This window comes from Ochotona curzoniae, unplaced genomic scaffold, assembly GCF_017591425.1.
Source record: "Ochotona curzoniae isolate NIBS_2020 unplaced genomic scaffold, NIBS_Ocur_1.0 contig_66, whole genome shotgun sequence".
In the NCBI taxonomy this organism is placed as follows: Eukaryota; Metazoa; Chordata; class Mammalia; order Lagomorpha; family Ochotonidae; genus Ochotona; species Ochotona curzoniae.
Genome location: NW_024466512.1, coordinates 19,985,278 through 20,000,979, shown reverse-complemented (window position 1 = coordinate 20,000,979; position 15,702 = coordinate 19,985,278). Strand labels below are relative to the sequence as shown.

Here is a 15,702-nt window from a genome sequence, read left to right as displayed (position 1 = left end):
GCACCCCATAACATCTTCACCTTGGTTCTCCCTGATCAGGTGAAGCAGAGAGCTGCTGGTAGGTATGACCCTGGCCACCCATGCTACCTGCTGCTGCACCTAGAAGGATATAGGCCACCTGCTCCCCTGCAGGGCTGCTCTTGGCCCATGGCAGCCGGGATATATCCACAGCAGCCGAAGCCTTGTCTGCCTCACATTATACCCGGATGCCCAGTCTTACTTCTCACCTGCAATTCCTGGTTTTACCCACTCTTCCCAGGGGCTGCAATGAGACCGGAGGCACTGAGCATGGGAAAGCTCCAGGAGGAACACCTACCGAGGAAAGGGTGGCAACTCATTCTCTCTTTGAGACCCATTCCATCAACCTGTCTCTGGTTTGATGGGTGGATATAGGTGGGTCGTGTGCACCACCTTTACTTTTAAGGAAGTGCCCCAATTTTCTTTTGGAGTCACTCCCTCCTTCCTTCCTTTTCAGCCCCAAGTGCTTCTCAGTGGAGCTGACCCCACCCCAAAGTCGGGGCATCATCAGTGAATATAGCCCATTCACGGGCCCATGGCCCGAGACGGTCCAGGGAGACTCAGCCTGGGACTTTTGTTGGAGCAAGAATTAAAAGGAGTGTTCTCTTTCTCCAGTGGTCACAAACTTTCTCCAGGCTCCCTTGCTTCTAGGGAGCCCCTCTGTGTTGTCTCTTACCATTTGGGAGGAAGCAGATTCAATGATGAAGTCTACAGAAAAGAAAGCAAAGCTGAGAGTTGAAGAAATAAGAGATAAGGTGACCTTGATCCAGCAAGGTCTGGATTTCAGGTATATTTCCCCTTTACATTTTAAAGCTAGAGTGAGGAAGATCTACATCTCCAACATTGGGAAGTTCTGCCTAGCACATCTGGCTTAGCCACTGCTCTGTGTGACACAGGACAAGTCACAGCCTCTCTGAGTCTGTGAAATGAGGACAGAATCATCTTTCTCCAAGGATTACTGTGAGGCGCCAATGAATCAGTGCCTGAAGCCATTGAACCCAGAGCCCAGCCCACAGCAAAAATGCTGAGCAAACTGGCTCATCCACCTCAGGCACCTGGGAGACTTCTCTGGTGATTTGCTCAGGTTAGCCTCCTCCCTGTGCAGCCGCACCCCTCTCAGGCACTCTGGGATAAAGACCTCGCACCAATCTACAGGGTCTTACCGGCAATGGAAACCACAACCCACTAGCTGCAGCTTGGGGAAAAGCGGGGTGCATGGAATAGGCACTGAGTGTGGCCTGTAGGTTCCTGTACTCAGCAGCCAGAGTCAGGCTTCAGGAAGCAAACTGTGGCTCAGCAGAGGCTGGGGGGCTTACAGAGTACCGTCCTTCTCAGCCATAGCCATGGCCACAGCCACTGGGTCCAGAGGGAAGGTGGGAAAGAAGGCAGAATCTAGTGGGCGCAGTGTCTGACAGCACTGTGTCCTGGGCACATCATCCTTCCTGATTTAGTCTTCTCTGTCATCAGATGGGACTTCAGCCCGAACCTGGCCCAGGCACAGGACAGGCACACACTGATGGGCGCAGGACTGTTATAGGGACAGGCAACCCCCAGCCACCGGACGTCTGGCCGACAACATGTGGGAGCCTGTGGTGATCGTCTGTCTTGTGCCCAATCCCGCCCCTGTCCTTCCTCCCGATCTGCTTTCTGCAGAAGCCAGAGTGATTTTCTTAAAACGTAACTTTTCCTTTGCTTAACCCTTTCAGTGACTGCCCAGGGTACTGAGAGTGCAATCCCAACTTGCTTTCGGAGGGCATGCATCTGGGGCAGCGGCCTGCTGTTCTGGGATGCCTGCAGCCCACATCAGAGGATCTGGGTTGCAGGCCCGGCTCTGCTTCTGATTCCAGCTCCCTGCAGCTGTGCGCCCTGGGAACAGCAGGTGATGGTTCAAGTATCCAGGTCCTTGTCACTCACAGAGGAGACCTGAATGGAGGATACCAGTTGTTGTGGGCAACTAGGGGTCGGGGTGCAGCAAACTAATGAATGGCTCCCACCATAAACACAGCTACTCTATCCACCTCTGGGCCTGGGTGCCGGCCACCCCCTTTTCTGGCACATGGCTTCCTCCTGTGCCCTCGGCACAGTCGGCGTCTCTCACTTGGCAGCATTCAATGTGAATGTTGCTGGCTGCAAGGAGAGGTTACCCACCCCTGGGCTCAGACCGTTTCTCTCCCAGAATGCTTTGCCCTGGGTAGCACCTCACTGAGGACCTAACAGGACCCTTCCAGCTCTTGCTTTGGTTCACAACGACTCTAACATGTGTGCGTGGGTGTAAGTCCTGGCCCAGTGGCCAGGACTGACACGTGCTGAGTCAGCAACGAGGACTGTGGTCACCCAGCCTCACCCCAGGCGTCCCTCTAACTGTTACACACAAACCCTGGGTGTTCAGGCACAGGGGAGCCGGATGCAGACAGAGCGGGGCCTGTGAGTGGTTAAGTCTAAGCGCCAGGCCAGGCTGGCTTGTGTGGGCGTTAAAAGGCGTGGTGGGCGGTGGCTCCAGCAGCCTCCCCTGGGGGGAGCTGGGAATAAAGCACCCCATTCAGCCTAGGCAGGCTGGCTCCTCCCCTGCAAGGGAACTGCCCTCAGGAAAAGGGGACAGAGGACCCTGGGCAGAGCTTCCTGGCAGCTACTGCCTGCGGCAGGGCCGGGCTCAGAGGGACACATTACAGAGGCCCCACAGGATGAGGAGGCTGAAGTCCTGGCTCTGAGCGGCACTGCTGGAAGGCGCCTGACCACCTCTGATGCTCGAAGCACAGGAAGTGGGTTGGCCACCATCTAAAAGGGTCCCTAGCCACAGTCAAGGCCATGCCAGCATGAGGGGGTTGCTTGGTTCTCTTGCTTGGTTGGCAGAGCTGAGCCTACAGACACCTCCTGCTGACATTAGACATCCATTCTCTGGCTCAAGGATACTGTGATGCTCCTATTAATGAAACATGGCATCCACCCGTAGCATCCAGCACTCAATGGGCTGAAGCATGTGCTATGTCCTTCAAGTTTATCATGTTATTTGATCCTCATAACAGCCTAGGATATAGGGACTGGTGTGGTCATTGTTCCCATTTTTCAGATAGGTAAACTAAAGGTCAGAAACAGCAGATGATTTATCCAAGGTCACAGAGCCAAGGATAGATGGTGATGTGATGTGCTTGGCTTCTCCCTCCCTTTCTCCTTTTTGCGATTCCATCCATTGGTTCATTCCCCAAATGTCTGTAATGGCAGGAGCAAGGCTTATCTAAAGCCAGAAGCCAGGAGCTTCTTCTGGGTCTCATACATGGGTAGCAGGAGACTACAGAGTTCAGTTACCTTCTGCCACGTTCCCAGGCATCAGCAGGGACCTGGATAGGAAATGGAGTAGTTGGGACCTGAACCAGCACCCCCATGGGATGCCAGCATTGCAAAGACCTTCCCCATTATGCCACAGCAGTAGGCCCTGGGCTCTTTGAGAAACAGACTCCAAGTGCCTACCTAGGCTCTTACTCACTTAGCTGCCTGCCTGCCTCTTCCCGTACCAAGACCTGTGTTTTCCTTTGGCCTGGTTCCCCCCCAGGAGGAACAGGTCAACCCTACTCCAATCTCACCAGTCAGGTCAGCAGGTGTCACTCATGTGACAGCGATGGACACAGAGAGGTCCCAGGGTGTGTGGGCCTCATGCAGCAGGGTATTGCTATGATGGGGACACACAGTTGGGGGTCTAGGCAAGGCGAAACGGCAAGAATGTTCCAGGCAGGCACATGGCAGAAGCTGTGCTCCAGGTGGCTGCCCAGGGAGGGCTGCATGTGCTTGGAGGGGTTGGTGCTGGCAGTTACAGGCTGCAGGTTATCAATGGTGCAATTACAGGCTGGACAGCAAACAAGGCCAGTGCTCAGAACCCCAATTACTCCAGGGGTCCCCAAACTCAGCAGTTACTCACTCCCTTTTGCAGTGCAATCCTGAAAATTCTAGATCTGCTCAGCTTGGCTCTCCCTGTGGTGGAAGAGGGTCCCCCATTCTCTGGCTTGGGAGAGACAGAAACACAGCCCCTTTCCCTCACTGTGGCTGTTCCATCCCATGAGGCCAGCATCTGGCCCCTGAAGGAGGGAGATGGGCCAGGCCTACCAACCCCGCCTGCTGCCCTGCTCACCACCTTCTGAAGGCGCATTCAGACCAACAGAGCCCATCTTTAGGCCACACCAGGCCCCTTGGGCAGTCTGTGGTCTGGAGGCCTGGCATCTGGGACCTCTCCAGCCAATGCCAGCCCTGAGAACTGGGGAGGTGAGGGAAGAGGCAGGGTTCCCAGGGTCTGCCTAATGCCAGGCAGCCCCAGATGAATGCCGTGTCAGTTCTTCCATGCTGGGAGAATCCCCAAGCCAACTTGGGCCTAGTCAGCACAGAACCCTGGGCCTGGGTTCAGGGAGGGTGACCTTGGCAAGCTACAGGGGCCAGTGTGGAGACTCGCCACACATGCCCCTTGTCTCCTAAGTTGGGGATGAGCGCCCTCAATGGCACTCAGTGTTCTTTCCCCGCCCCTACCCCTGCCGCCCCCACTGCTGCCCTCTGAAACCCAAGTGCCAGGTGCCTGCGGCTCTTGGGGAGAGAGGCTGCACGCCACAAAGCAGCCTTAACAGGTACAATAAGACTAGCGTTCTTAGGGCAGGAGCTAGGAGAAAAGTCCTGTGAGGTGCTGGTTCTGCTGTCTTGGCCAAGGCTGCCCTCCACCCACCCACACAGGAGCCCTAAGCACTGCCAATTGTGACCCCAGTGCCTGAAGTAAGCCTGTCAGCTGTGCCCTAGGGCTCCTGGCCCCTCACCTCTTACAGGCCTCAGGCCTCCAGCTCCCAACCCTGAGAGATTCTTGCAGCACAGCAGTCTAATCCCCTCCCCTGCAGGTGGTTCCACATGGCACACCTGCACCGGGCTCCATGGAGGACCACCATCTTGCTTTTCTCGTCTCTGCTGTTTCTGTGGTTCTACCAGGTACCCTGGGCTCATGAGCCGATCTGTCAGTCATCTCACTCGAGTGTGAATTGCTGACAGCACCACTCCCAGGGACGGGCACCCAGAGAGAGAGGATGCGGTCTCGTGGAAGGACATTGGACGTCAGGTAAGGAAGCAATTTCTTTCCAGGGGAAGAGGCAGGAAGGCGGGAGGGGTGGGTCAGGAGCATCACAGAGCTGCAATCACACCTGTCACTTGCCTGACAAGTACAGTTACCAGTCCTCCTACCCCCCCCCCCACACACACACACTGGGCTTATTAATAAGCTCAGTCTCTTTAGTTCTGTGCCATGGTAAGTACGCAGTACCAACCTGAGCAGGGCATGCTCCCCGCCAACTATGCAATGTACACCTATGAAGATGATGCAAAGCCATGACTTTGGCTCTACTCAGTAATGTCTCTGGGACACAGCCAAGGGTACAGATGTCCCATTCAAGGCCAAGGGGTCAGGTAGGTGTTCTGCAAGTTAATTCCCTTCTAGAATTATCCCTAGGTAAGGAAGACACGATAAATTATCATGATATAGCCTGGCTCTTTGCCAGGACATGGGAATGACTTACAGGAAGGGGTTGGGGGTTAGGGCCAGATGCACAGATGCATACTCACTTTCCAAAGCAGAAGGACCTCAGAGGTGTTGCCTTCCCAACCAGCCTTGACAAAGCTCGTTCCTCTCAGTGGGACTTGGTGAAACTTGGGCTGATAGCCAGGCACCTGGTAACCTAGCCATGCAGTCAGGCTATTGAGCTGCGGCTGCCCAGCAACGCCCCCCCACACCTGCTGGTCATCTGGGTCATCAATTCTAGTGCTCCCACAGGTAAGGTGGGCATAAACAGCAGGAAGTGAAGCAGCACTGGCTGAAGCGTAGAGGGGATGAATGACTTGGCATTAGGGGGTGGGGGAGGAGAAACCCCCACATTCACATTCCATGGCCAAGCAGCAAGGAGCAGAGGCAGGCTGGCAGCTGTGGCCTCTGCACTCTGTAGCTTGCACACGCGGTCCATCTGGCACTCACTGCCTCAGGCCATGGTTAACCCACAGAACGGGCAAGGCTGCAGGTGGTGGAGGCTGTGAGTCTGGGTCAGATAATCGCATTCTCCCTCTTGCACTTCTCTGTGGCCACTGGCCTCCTATACATGTTGGGCACCCTGCCACCCAGGGCCCTGATATTCTCAGGCTAGTACAGACTCAGCTCAGCAGGTCAGCCCTCATGACCACGTGCCCCAGATGCCCTGAGCTGCTGTCACTGCCTCCCAACCTGGTCAGCTTTCTCTCTGGCCCTTCATTGCTCCTGGGAATGGCTTGTGTGTTCATTTCTCTGCCAGTTCCCCTCTTTGGAAGGTACACTGGCCAACGTTAGCACCCTGGCCCTACGTGTCTTCAGTACAGACAGCCAGGTGCTGGTGAAGGGCTCCAGGGACCCCCATGGCCGGCATAATGGACTCAGTCTACACACAGATGTATTTGCGGCTGGCTGCTGACGGCAGGTCCTGAGAGCTGCAACCCAAATTACAGAGACAAGACTGAGTCTGGGGGTGAGGAGTAGGGCTTACAGGCAAAGAGGGCCTTGCACTTCAGGAGGAGGAAGTGAAACGAGGACCACTGCTGACCCTCAGGTGTGGTCCCTGCCCTGGCATTCCCAGCAGCTGCTCCTTCTTCATGGGCATGGCTTTGTCTCTCAGGTGGGGCTCAGACACCTCCCAGCTCCCCACAGCCCTAGTCTTCCTGGCAGCATGTCCTAGCTCCGGCTTCCCTCACCGCTTCCAGGACCCTTTGAGCAGCCTTCCCATCAGATGCCCAGGGAGATGCTCAGAGGTGCCTAGAACCCACAGCCATGGCAGGTTTTCCCTCATGCTGCTTGTCAGCTGGGACTGGGGACATCCCTTCCCCCTGCTTCCTCCTGGGCCGGAACAAACACCGGATCTGCTGCATGGGGCTCCGAGGGCAGAGAGAGGAAGGTCCCAGAGAATGTGCTTACACTTTACCCAGCACCCGCCAGCACCAGGGCTCCAAACTGCCTGCCACTTCTTTGGGGGCCATGTCACAAGCTGGTGAGCTGACACAAAAGAACCAAAATATGCCTGAATAAGCTAGGAAGGCCACGTGCCTATGTGCGGGACAGCAGCGCCTACCTCAATGGTGCTTATTTTTCTCTGCTTCCCCATGATTCATCAACCCCAGGCATATAGACAGCGACAGATGGGGCTGACTCCGCTAAGAAGGTGAAGCGGGTCTTTGGGAAGCCTGGCATGGACATGGATGACTGGCAAGCTGAGCTCTTGCCCAGCCTCTGCAGAGCGAGTTCTGCTCTTTCGGCAACACCACCTGGCTTCTGAAGCCCCCTGGCCCCTGGCAGCAGCTGCTTGCTTTTTGCATCAGCAGCAGCCCTCCCCTTCACTCTGCAATGACCATTTCCTCCCAGTGATCTGCCTCTGGCCAGCAAACTCAGGATACACAGGAAATCTACTCCAATCCCAGGATGGGTAACAGGAGATGGATTTTCCACAATAGTCTTTTAAAACAAGCCAGAAAGTTCCATGTAAACAGTGGGTTGCTCAGAGAGGCAGCTGACCTTACCATACTTGACCCAATATCCTAAACAATCTCATTTCCATCCTCTCCTTTCAAAAAGCTGTAGACACCAGAATGTAAAAGATACAGGTGGGGCCCGGCGCCGTGGCGCAGTGGTTAAGGTCCTCTCCTTGCACAACCGGGATCCCATATGGGCGCCGGTTCTAATCCCGGCAGCCCCGCTTCCCTTCCAGCTCCCTGCCTGTGGCCCAGGAAAGCAGTCGAGGACGGCCCAAGACTTTGGGACCCTGCACCCGCATGGGAGACCTGGAAGAGGCTCCTGGCTCCAGATCGGCATAGCACCGGCTGTTGCGCTCACTTGGGGAGTGAATCATTGGACGGAAGATCTTCCTCTCTGTCTCTCCTCTCTGTATATCCGTCTTTCCAATAAAAATAAATCTTAAAAAAAAAAATTCTCTCTGGGACTCTTGTATTTGTACACGACTTGTAAGCAAGGCACTAACTTCCCTGTGCTTCAGTTGTCCTTGTGAGGTGCGTGCGTAGAGCCTTAGGGGATGGGGATGGTGTCTTGCTCAGGTGTAAACAGCAGGCTTGCCTGGAGCCTTGGACAATCGAGGTTTGCTTACTGCCCGTATCGAAAGATGTGACTCCCTCGGTTCTGGGCTCCTGTCAACCTTTGAACCACTGCATGTGCAGGCATTCATGAGAGCATAGTGTCATCTGATCAGAATCCAGGGGCAATGGGAACTGCAGGAAATGTATCCAAGCTAACGCTGTTGCTGTGCAGCCGTACAGTCTCATCTCCGACCCAGGAGTTTTGAGCTTCCTGCTGGCATCCAGGAAACCATGGTAAGATAATTTGGTTAGCAAACATGGCAAAACCTGACTCCTCACAGTCCCTGACAACGCTGCTCCTGTTGGTGTCAAGGTGACTGCCTGGTCTCCAAGCTCCAGGTATGCCTTGTTTCTGGAAAACTTAAAAGAATCTTCACAGCACAAAAACATATGTAAGCCAGGCAAAGAACTGCTTTTTTTTTTTTTAAAGATTTATTTATATTTATTGGAAAGGTGGATATACAGAGAGGAGGAGAAACAGAGGAAGATCTTCCATCCGATAGTTCACTCCCTAAGTGACCACAACGGCTGGAGCTGAGCCAATCCGAAGCCAGGAGCCAGGAGCTCTTCCGGGTCTCCTACACAAGTGCAGCGTTCCAAGGCTTTGGGCCATCCTTGACTGCTTTCCCAGGCCACAAGCAGGGAGCTGGATGGGAAGCAGGGCCTCCGGGATTAGAACCGGCACCCATATGGGATCCTGGCGTGTTCAAGGCAAGGACTTTAGCCACTACACTATCGCACTGAGCCCAAGAACTGCTTTTTAAAGAGCACTGGGTAGACACTTAGCCTAGGAGTTAAGATGCCCATTAGGAAGTCAATGTTCCTTATCAGAATACCTGGATTTGATAGCTGGTTCTTGTTCCTGACTCCAGCTTCCTGCCAACATGCACACTAGGAGGCAGTGGCAATGGCTCAGCTGGCTCCTGCCATCCACGGGGGAGGCCTGGACAGAGCTTCCAGCTCCCAGCTGTGGTCCAGCCAGGACCTGGCCACTGAAGGCATTTTATGAGTCAACCAGCAAATAAGGGTTCTCTCTCAAATAAACAATGAAAGCAATAGGCAACTTTTTAAAAAAATTCTTTGCTTAACAACAGAACTTATCACAGGCTTCTTCCAAACAGTAACATTCAGGGAGTCCTCAAAGATAATGTGATTCATCTCAAAGAACTGCCTTTGCACTAAAGGCTTCAGGAATATGCCTTTGTGTGAACCCAGTTTCCCAGGTGGGAATGCCAAGAAGCTGGGCTTGGCAGTGGAATGTCCTGGGAGCCATGATTAGGCCTCCTTCCTGAAGATCACACTTGTTTTACTAGCACTCTCTACCTCTTTAAAATAAAAATCAAGGGCTGGCGCAGTAACTCACAGGCTAATCTTCTTTCTGCTATGGCTGCATAGTACATGGGCTCTTGTTCCAGTCCCGGCTGCTCCACTTCTGATCCAGCTCCCTGCTGATGGCCTAGGAGGGCAGTGGAGGATCTCAGGTTCTTGGGCCCTGTACCCACATCGGAGATCCAGAATAAGCTCCTGGCTCCCAGCTTCAGATTGGCCCAGCCCTGGCCAAAACCAGTAGATTAAAGATCTCTCTTTCTCTGTTTCCCCTGCCTCCATAACTCTAATTTTCAAGTAAATAAATACATTTTAAAAAATTAAATAAAAATCAATAACTAGAACATGTGGTATACCAGTAAAGCCATCTTCTGTGACACCAGAATTGTAAACGGGCACTTTGAGCCCTGGCTGCTCTACTTCCACCCCAGCTCCTTGTTACTATGCCTGGAAAGCAGAGGAAGATGTCCAAAATGCTTGGGCCCCTAACATGCACATGAAAGACCTGGATGAAGCTCCTGGCTCCTGGCATTGGCCTGGCCAAGGCCTGGCTCTTTCAGTTCTTTGTGGGAAGGGGCAAGCTAGCAGATAGAAGACCTTCCTGTCTTTCTCCTTCTAACAGCCTTTTGCATAAATAAATCTTTAAAAATTTTTAAAATAATCTTGCAGGTTGAGTTATGCCAATGTCAGTGTGGTGGTTTGATAACATACTATACTTGCATCAAGATGTGACCACGCAGAGGAAGTGATGTGATGGTGGAATTGGAGGGGAGAAATGGAGAGTACCTAGCAATTTTGCAACATCTGTGAGTTTATAATTATTTCCAAATAAAAAGTTCAAAAAAGTTATGACTTAGGAAATTAAATAGTTGATCTTGTAAGATTCATAACTGAATAAATACACTGCTTAGAAAGCTCTGGGACTATCTTATCTGAATCATATTAAAGTAATCAACTGAACAGTTCAAATGCCAAGAAAAAAAAAGCCCACAAAAAATTAGTTACTTGGTGCCAGTGACCTCAGTCATTCAATGGAACCAGGAAGCCATTCCAGGTCTCCTGAGTTCTGGTGGGGTCAAGATCTCTTCTTTCCCCAGGCAGGGCACTCCTGAATCAAGAGATAGCGAAGGAGCTTGGAGGGAGGGGCTGAGAAGCAAGAGCCGGGAAACAGACTGCAGAGGAAGTAGCTGTGGCAGCTCCCGGCCGTGATAGGAAGCACTACAGCCCTGCCACTCCACGGCTGCAGGGAGTGACCGCAGGGAGTGATGATTTGACTTCCCTGTCAGCAGCTGCAGGTACTTGGAGGGAGGGCACATGGAGACGTCATCCCAGAGGGGACCTCAGTGGAAGGTGCCTGGACAGAAGGCAGGACAATCAACAAGTCTTCCCACTGTGTTCCCTCTGTGCCCGGCCTCCTGACACACACATCAACCGGGGAGTTTAAGGACCTGCTTATCAAGGAGGCCGCAGGATCATGTGTTTGCTGCCCTATTGCACACATGGGGTTTGGAGACCCAGACCTGGAGGGAGTCCTTCCCCTCCTGGCCGCCCAGGATGCCCAGGCCCTGCGTAACTCTCAACCCCATATGATTCCCCTCCCCACCAATCCCCCAGCATGCCTTGCTGGAGAGCAGCCTAGACACTTGGGGCTCACACTTCCTAGGGCTCCCCAGGCCTAACAAAGGCTGGTGGTTCTAGGCATAGCACATCTTCACCCTTAGGGACTGAAAAGCAGGTTCTAGTCCTGGTGAATACAATTGTTGGGGAGGAAGGACAGTTTCCCTACAAAGCTGCATAAAACTTTGATTGACATACAACATCAAACTATGGGGTCAGTATACTGGCCTCCTCTTTTAATCCTCTATTGATCTTGCTCATAACCCCCATACCCTAGCTGTGTTCCAGGAGCCAATAGGCACCTTCTGGAATGAGCCACTCCACAGATGGCACCTCCATCTTTGGCCACAGGAGCCCCAGGCACTTCTCCAATCTATAGGCTAACCCTGAGCTTGGACCATATTCCTCTGAGATACATTAAAAACCACTGTCCTAGATTCCAAGACATATGGCTTATTTCTGGGAGTTTCTGCTATGACCTGAGGGGCAGGAGAGGGAGCAGCATGTAACCTAGAAACGGTTTCTTTCCTCAACTTCTCTACTTTATCACCTCCACTAGCTGGAAGTTGTGGCCAGGGATCCAGAGCAGAGCCCAAACACACTCTGAGGCAGCAAACAATGCCCCCTTCCAGGTAGCGTAAATATTCCGTGTCCCAGCAACGCGCAGAGCTACAACTGAGATGCTCCCAGAAACAAAAGGTGCCCTCTGCTTCCTTTTCTAGCCTTGAAGTTTCAGCAGGAGCCAAGGGCTGACAGAGCTGACTCAGGGCTACTTGCTCCCCCAGCCTGGTGGGGCCAGGGCTGGGGAGTTCTCTGGGGTTTTGCTGAATCACTTCAGCTTGGGATGAGCCTGAGGCAATCAGCAGGTGGGCTCAGACATCCCCTCCCGGACTCTACTTGCCAAGGCAGGGAGGTAGAAACACAGTCTGCCATGGTTGGTATTAGATGACACAACAGGTGACATGGCGCACCTACCAGGTTCCTCAGTTGCTCTGAAGGCTCACAGCTGCCCCTGCCTCAGCTGCATGCCCTTGGTCGTCAGGGACACCTAGGCCAAAACTTGCTTCCTTGGGGCAGTCAATGGGTGACTGATATGTCTCTTTGGAGAGCCACAGAGTCCCCCGTGGGATGAGGGTAAGGCCAGACCTAGCTGAACCAATGTCTCTGCTTTACTTCACTCTGCCCTGGGACAGTCACAGGAAAGCAAACCTTGAAAGTCACCTGCAAACCTGTCCTTGGCTCAGCCCTAGGGCAGGCCATGTTCCTTGCCTCCTTTCTTCTATTCCCCTCTCTTCCAGGTGAGCTGCTTTAATTTGGAAGGTGAGATGAGAAATGTGCAGATCCTGGGTTCTGCTCAGCTCACTCTAGTCTCATTCTGGTTGTGCTATTTGCTTTCCTGTCCGAGCTGAAGGGTAAGCCGAATAAAACAAGGCAGCCCACAGTGAGCAGGAGGAACACCAGAAACAGCCTGGGATTCCAAATGGCCAACAGTGTCCACTCCAAAGTCCTGGAGGAGGGAGTGACAGCCCAAGAGAGAAGCCCACAGAAAGAAGGCAGGGTGGACAGGAAGCGAAGTCAGGCCGAAGGAGTGTTCCCCTTGAGCAGGCTGCTGCCGGTGGGGAAGACACCCACTCTGCATGGCTCCCACTTGCACATGGGGGGACTGCTGCCAGGGGTCCCCACATTTGATTTTTCCCAGCAGGTGGAGATGATACAGGGATAAGTGGTGGTTTTTATTAATAGCTGCTATTTGCTGAGTGTTTCCTAAGAGACAGGCACCATGTCAAGGGTTTCATGTGAGTCCTGAGTTCTCACCCCAATCCTGGGAGAGGAGACTGGAGCTGAGACTGGGCCACAGCCTTGCAAGCAGTTGCTGGCTCCTCACCTCCCGGGCTGGCTGATGTAAGAGTCCTGGCCCACAAGGCAGGAGGAAGAGCTGCGAGGTCTGATGCAAACAGAACAGTGCCCTTAACCTCAACTTGCTGGTCAGTAAAATGGGGCAGCAGGATTCCTGGGAGGATGACACACATGCACATGTGGTGGAAAGAGAACAAGGGCTCATGTGTTCTGAGCCCTCCCTAGGGCAGCCACAGTCCTAAGCCCCTGAGATACATGGCTTCAGTCTGTCCTTAATAAAAGCACATGAGGTCAAGGCCATCAGTATCTGCATTTTGCAGAAGAGAAAGCATGCAGCACTTACTACAACCAGAACCTGACACAGCCCAAGTCTCTGGCTGTGGTTGGGTCCTCTGGCTCTGACAGCTGGGGCTGGACAGATGTGCAGTACCCCAGCTTTCCTGCACCCTGTCCAGCTGCCTGCAGGAGGCCTTTGCTGGCTTCCTGGGCTTACAGTTGGGGACAACGCTGGGGGCCAAGGACACTGGGATGGTGATGGGGGATTGTTTCCCAATAGCTCAAGGAATCCTCAAATTAAGGACGTGAATCCAGATCTCCCTTAGCTAGCTGATCACCCAGACCCCTCAGCCTGGCATAGGCTCAGGCCCCCACAAACACCTGCTACTGAGAGCGAGCGAGATACTTGTTTCCAGCACACTGGTTGAGAGAGACAAGAGTGAGAAGCCGCCATCCTTCTTGGGAAAGCAGGCAGCCATTAGGGCCCAAAGGCCAGGGCCACCGCTGCAATGACGCTGCAGTGAGACTGCAACGAGGCAGCATCCTGCAGCTTCTTGTAGCCTCTGGGACACTACAGTGCCCAGGTGGCCAGAGCATCCAGACCATGTGGAAGCAATATCTATAGGTCTGACACACCTGGGTAGGAGACCTTCCAAATTCCCACCACCCCCCCTGGAGGGTGACACAAGGCCACGTGAGGCATCGAAGTCATTCTTCACATGAACTCCAAGGTCAGGAATGGAGAAGCGCCCCAGCAGCCCTCTGTCTGCTCCCCTGGTGTAGCAGCAGGAGCCGAGACTTCCTTCACCTGTGCTGATAGCACCAATTTTTCCCAGCCACACAACTACAGAGTTCTCCCTTAGAGCTAAACCAGTTCTGCCTGACTGTGGTGTCAGGCTCTGAGCAGAGGTAGCATCCCCAGCTCACATCTCCTGCCGCTCTGGAGCATGACAGCACATGAGAAACCTCTTGGAGCGGAGCCACTCCCCGAGGCAGGTGCCCCAGGTCACAAAGAGGTGCTGACCATGGGCTAGCAGTGCCTGGGAATGAATGAGACAGGACCTGCTTCTGTGGTGCTGGGGGCTGGGCTGCCAAGGACAGGGACATCTATCATGACCCTGGGGAAGCCATGCCCATGGGCTTGGGAGCAGGAGGGTATCCAGAGAGACGGGAGCAGCACTGCCCACCCAGTTCAGGGCAGAGATAAGGGTGGGTCAGGAGATTTGGCTTTCTGCCTTGCATTCTGAACCTCAGCATCTTCATCCCTTGGAGATTACAATTCACAGCTCTGGAAGGAGGTGTGTTGAGGAACACAAAGCACACAAGTTAAAACACCATAGGCAGGCGCGTAGGCAGGGGCAGCTTGGCTATGACAACTCTGAGAAGTTTCAACAGAATTGACTGACTGTAACCATGGTCTTGGATGCCGCTGTGGTTGGAGCCTTTTGGGCCAGGCAGATCTCAACTGAGGGATACCCAAAACTTACCTGGGAGGAAGGGGATGATCCTTTGCTTGGGGTCCTTCTGGCCTCCTTCAATGGGGAACTTGTCCAGAAGCTGCATCTGAGGAGCCAGACAGGGAGGGAACAGGTTCAGAAGACTGGCAGAGCCCCGGCCATTTCTTCCCTACTTTCCCGCCTCTCCAGGGCCCCTGTGCTTGCGGGGATTTCTCATTTCACACCTGATTAGCATGCCACATGGGGCATGGGAGAGGGGATGTCAGAGCTCTCCTGCCTCAAAAGGGGTTTATGAACATTCAGGGAGCAAGGTCAGAGGGAGTGTCTGGAAACATCCAGTGTGAGGATGGGCTTGGCACCAGCAGACTTGCAGGTCAGGCTGCAAGGTGGAGCTTCCAGAAGTTTCTTCAGCCCCAGTTTATCTCCTGCTGCTTCTGCAGGGTGAGACCTTCGGCTGCTAGCCATCTTTAAAGCCCTCCGAGACCAGAACAGAGGAAGACCCCACCCAATATTTAGTCAGACCACCCCTTTTCCAGCACTGTTCTGCGGAAATGCCCCCAGATGTTATTTTAACTAAAAACCTGTCCTATCTCGTTACCCCCATTGCGGAAGACCCCTTCCCCCACTTCCTCCTTTCCCACCCTGAGATTGCTACTGTTTTTCCAGGGACAGACCCACTGCAAGAGTTTCCACTGTTCTGGAGGAATAACTTTTTTTCCCTTCTGCTGCTGTTCTGGGCTGAAATTCTGTATAAACTGGAAAAATACACAGGGAACAGGATGGACGAGTGTGTGTGTGTGTGTGTGGTGTTGGTTCCCACAGGTGGGAGCTAGAGCAGAGTGGAAAGCCAGGATCTCATCTGGGTGCCCAAGCTGTGTTACCTTGGCCAGGGCATGGAACCTTCCCAGAGGGACCTCACTGTTTGAGGGAAGATTGGTTGCAGCTACCAGAAGCCCACCCACTACACCATTCCCTTCAATACTTCTTGGGCACCTAGTTACAGCCCTGGGCACTAAGGACACAGAAATAAAGA

The 15,702-nt window shown here is 53.5% G+C and overlaps 1 protein-coding gene across 2 annotated transcripts in view; it reads right to left on the bottom strand.

Annotated features, from left to right (window-relative positions):
- Positions 1-15,702, bottom strand: part of SH3PXD2A (SH3 and PX domains 2A) — a 188,162-nt gene that overhangs the window by 86,171 nt on the left and 86,289 nt on the right. For both annotated transcript variants that reach the window (XM_040992165.1, XM_040992166.1), the window contains exon 3: positions 14,700-14,775. In XM_040992165.1, the coding sequence (XP_040848099.1) occupies positions 14,700-14,775 (76 nt within the window). The remainder of the gene's footprint in view (positions 1-14,699; positions 14,776-15,702) is intronic.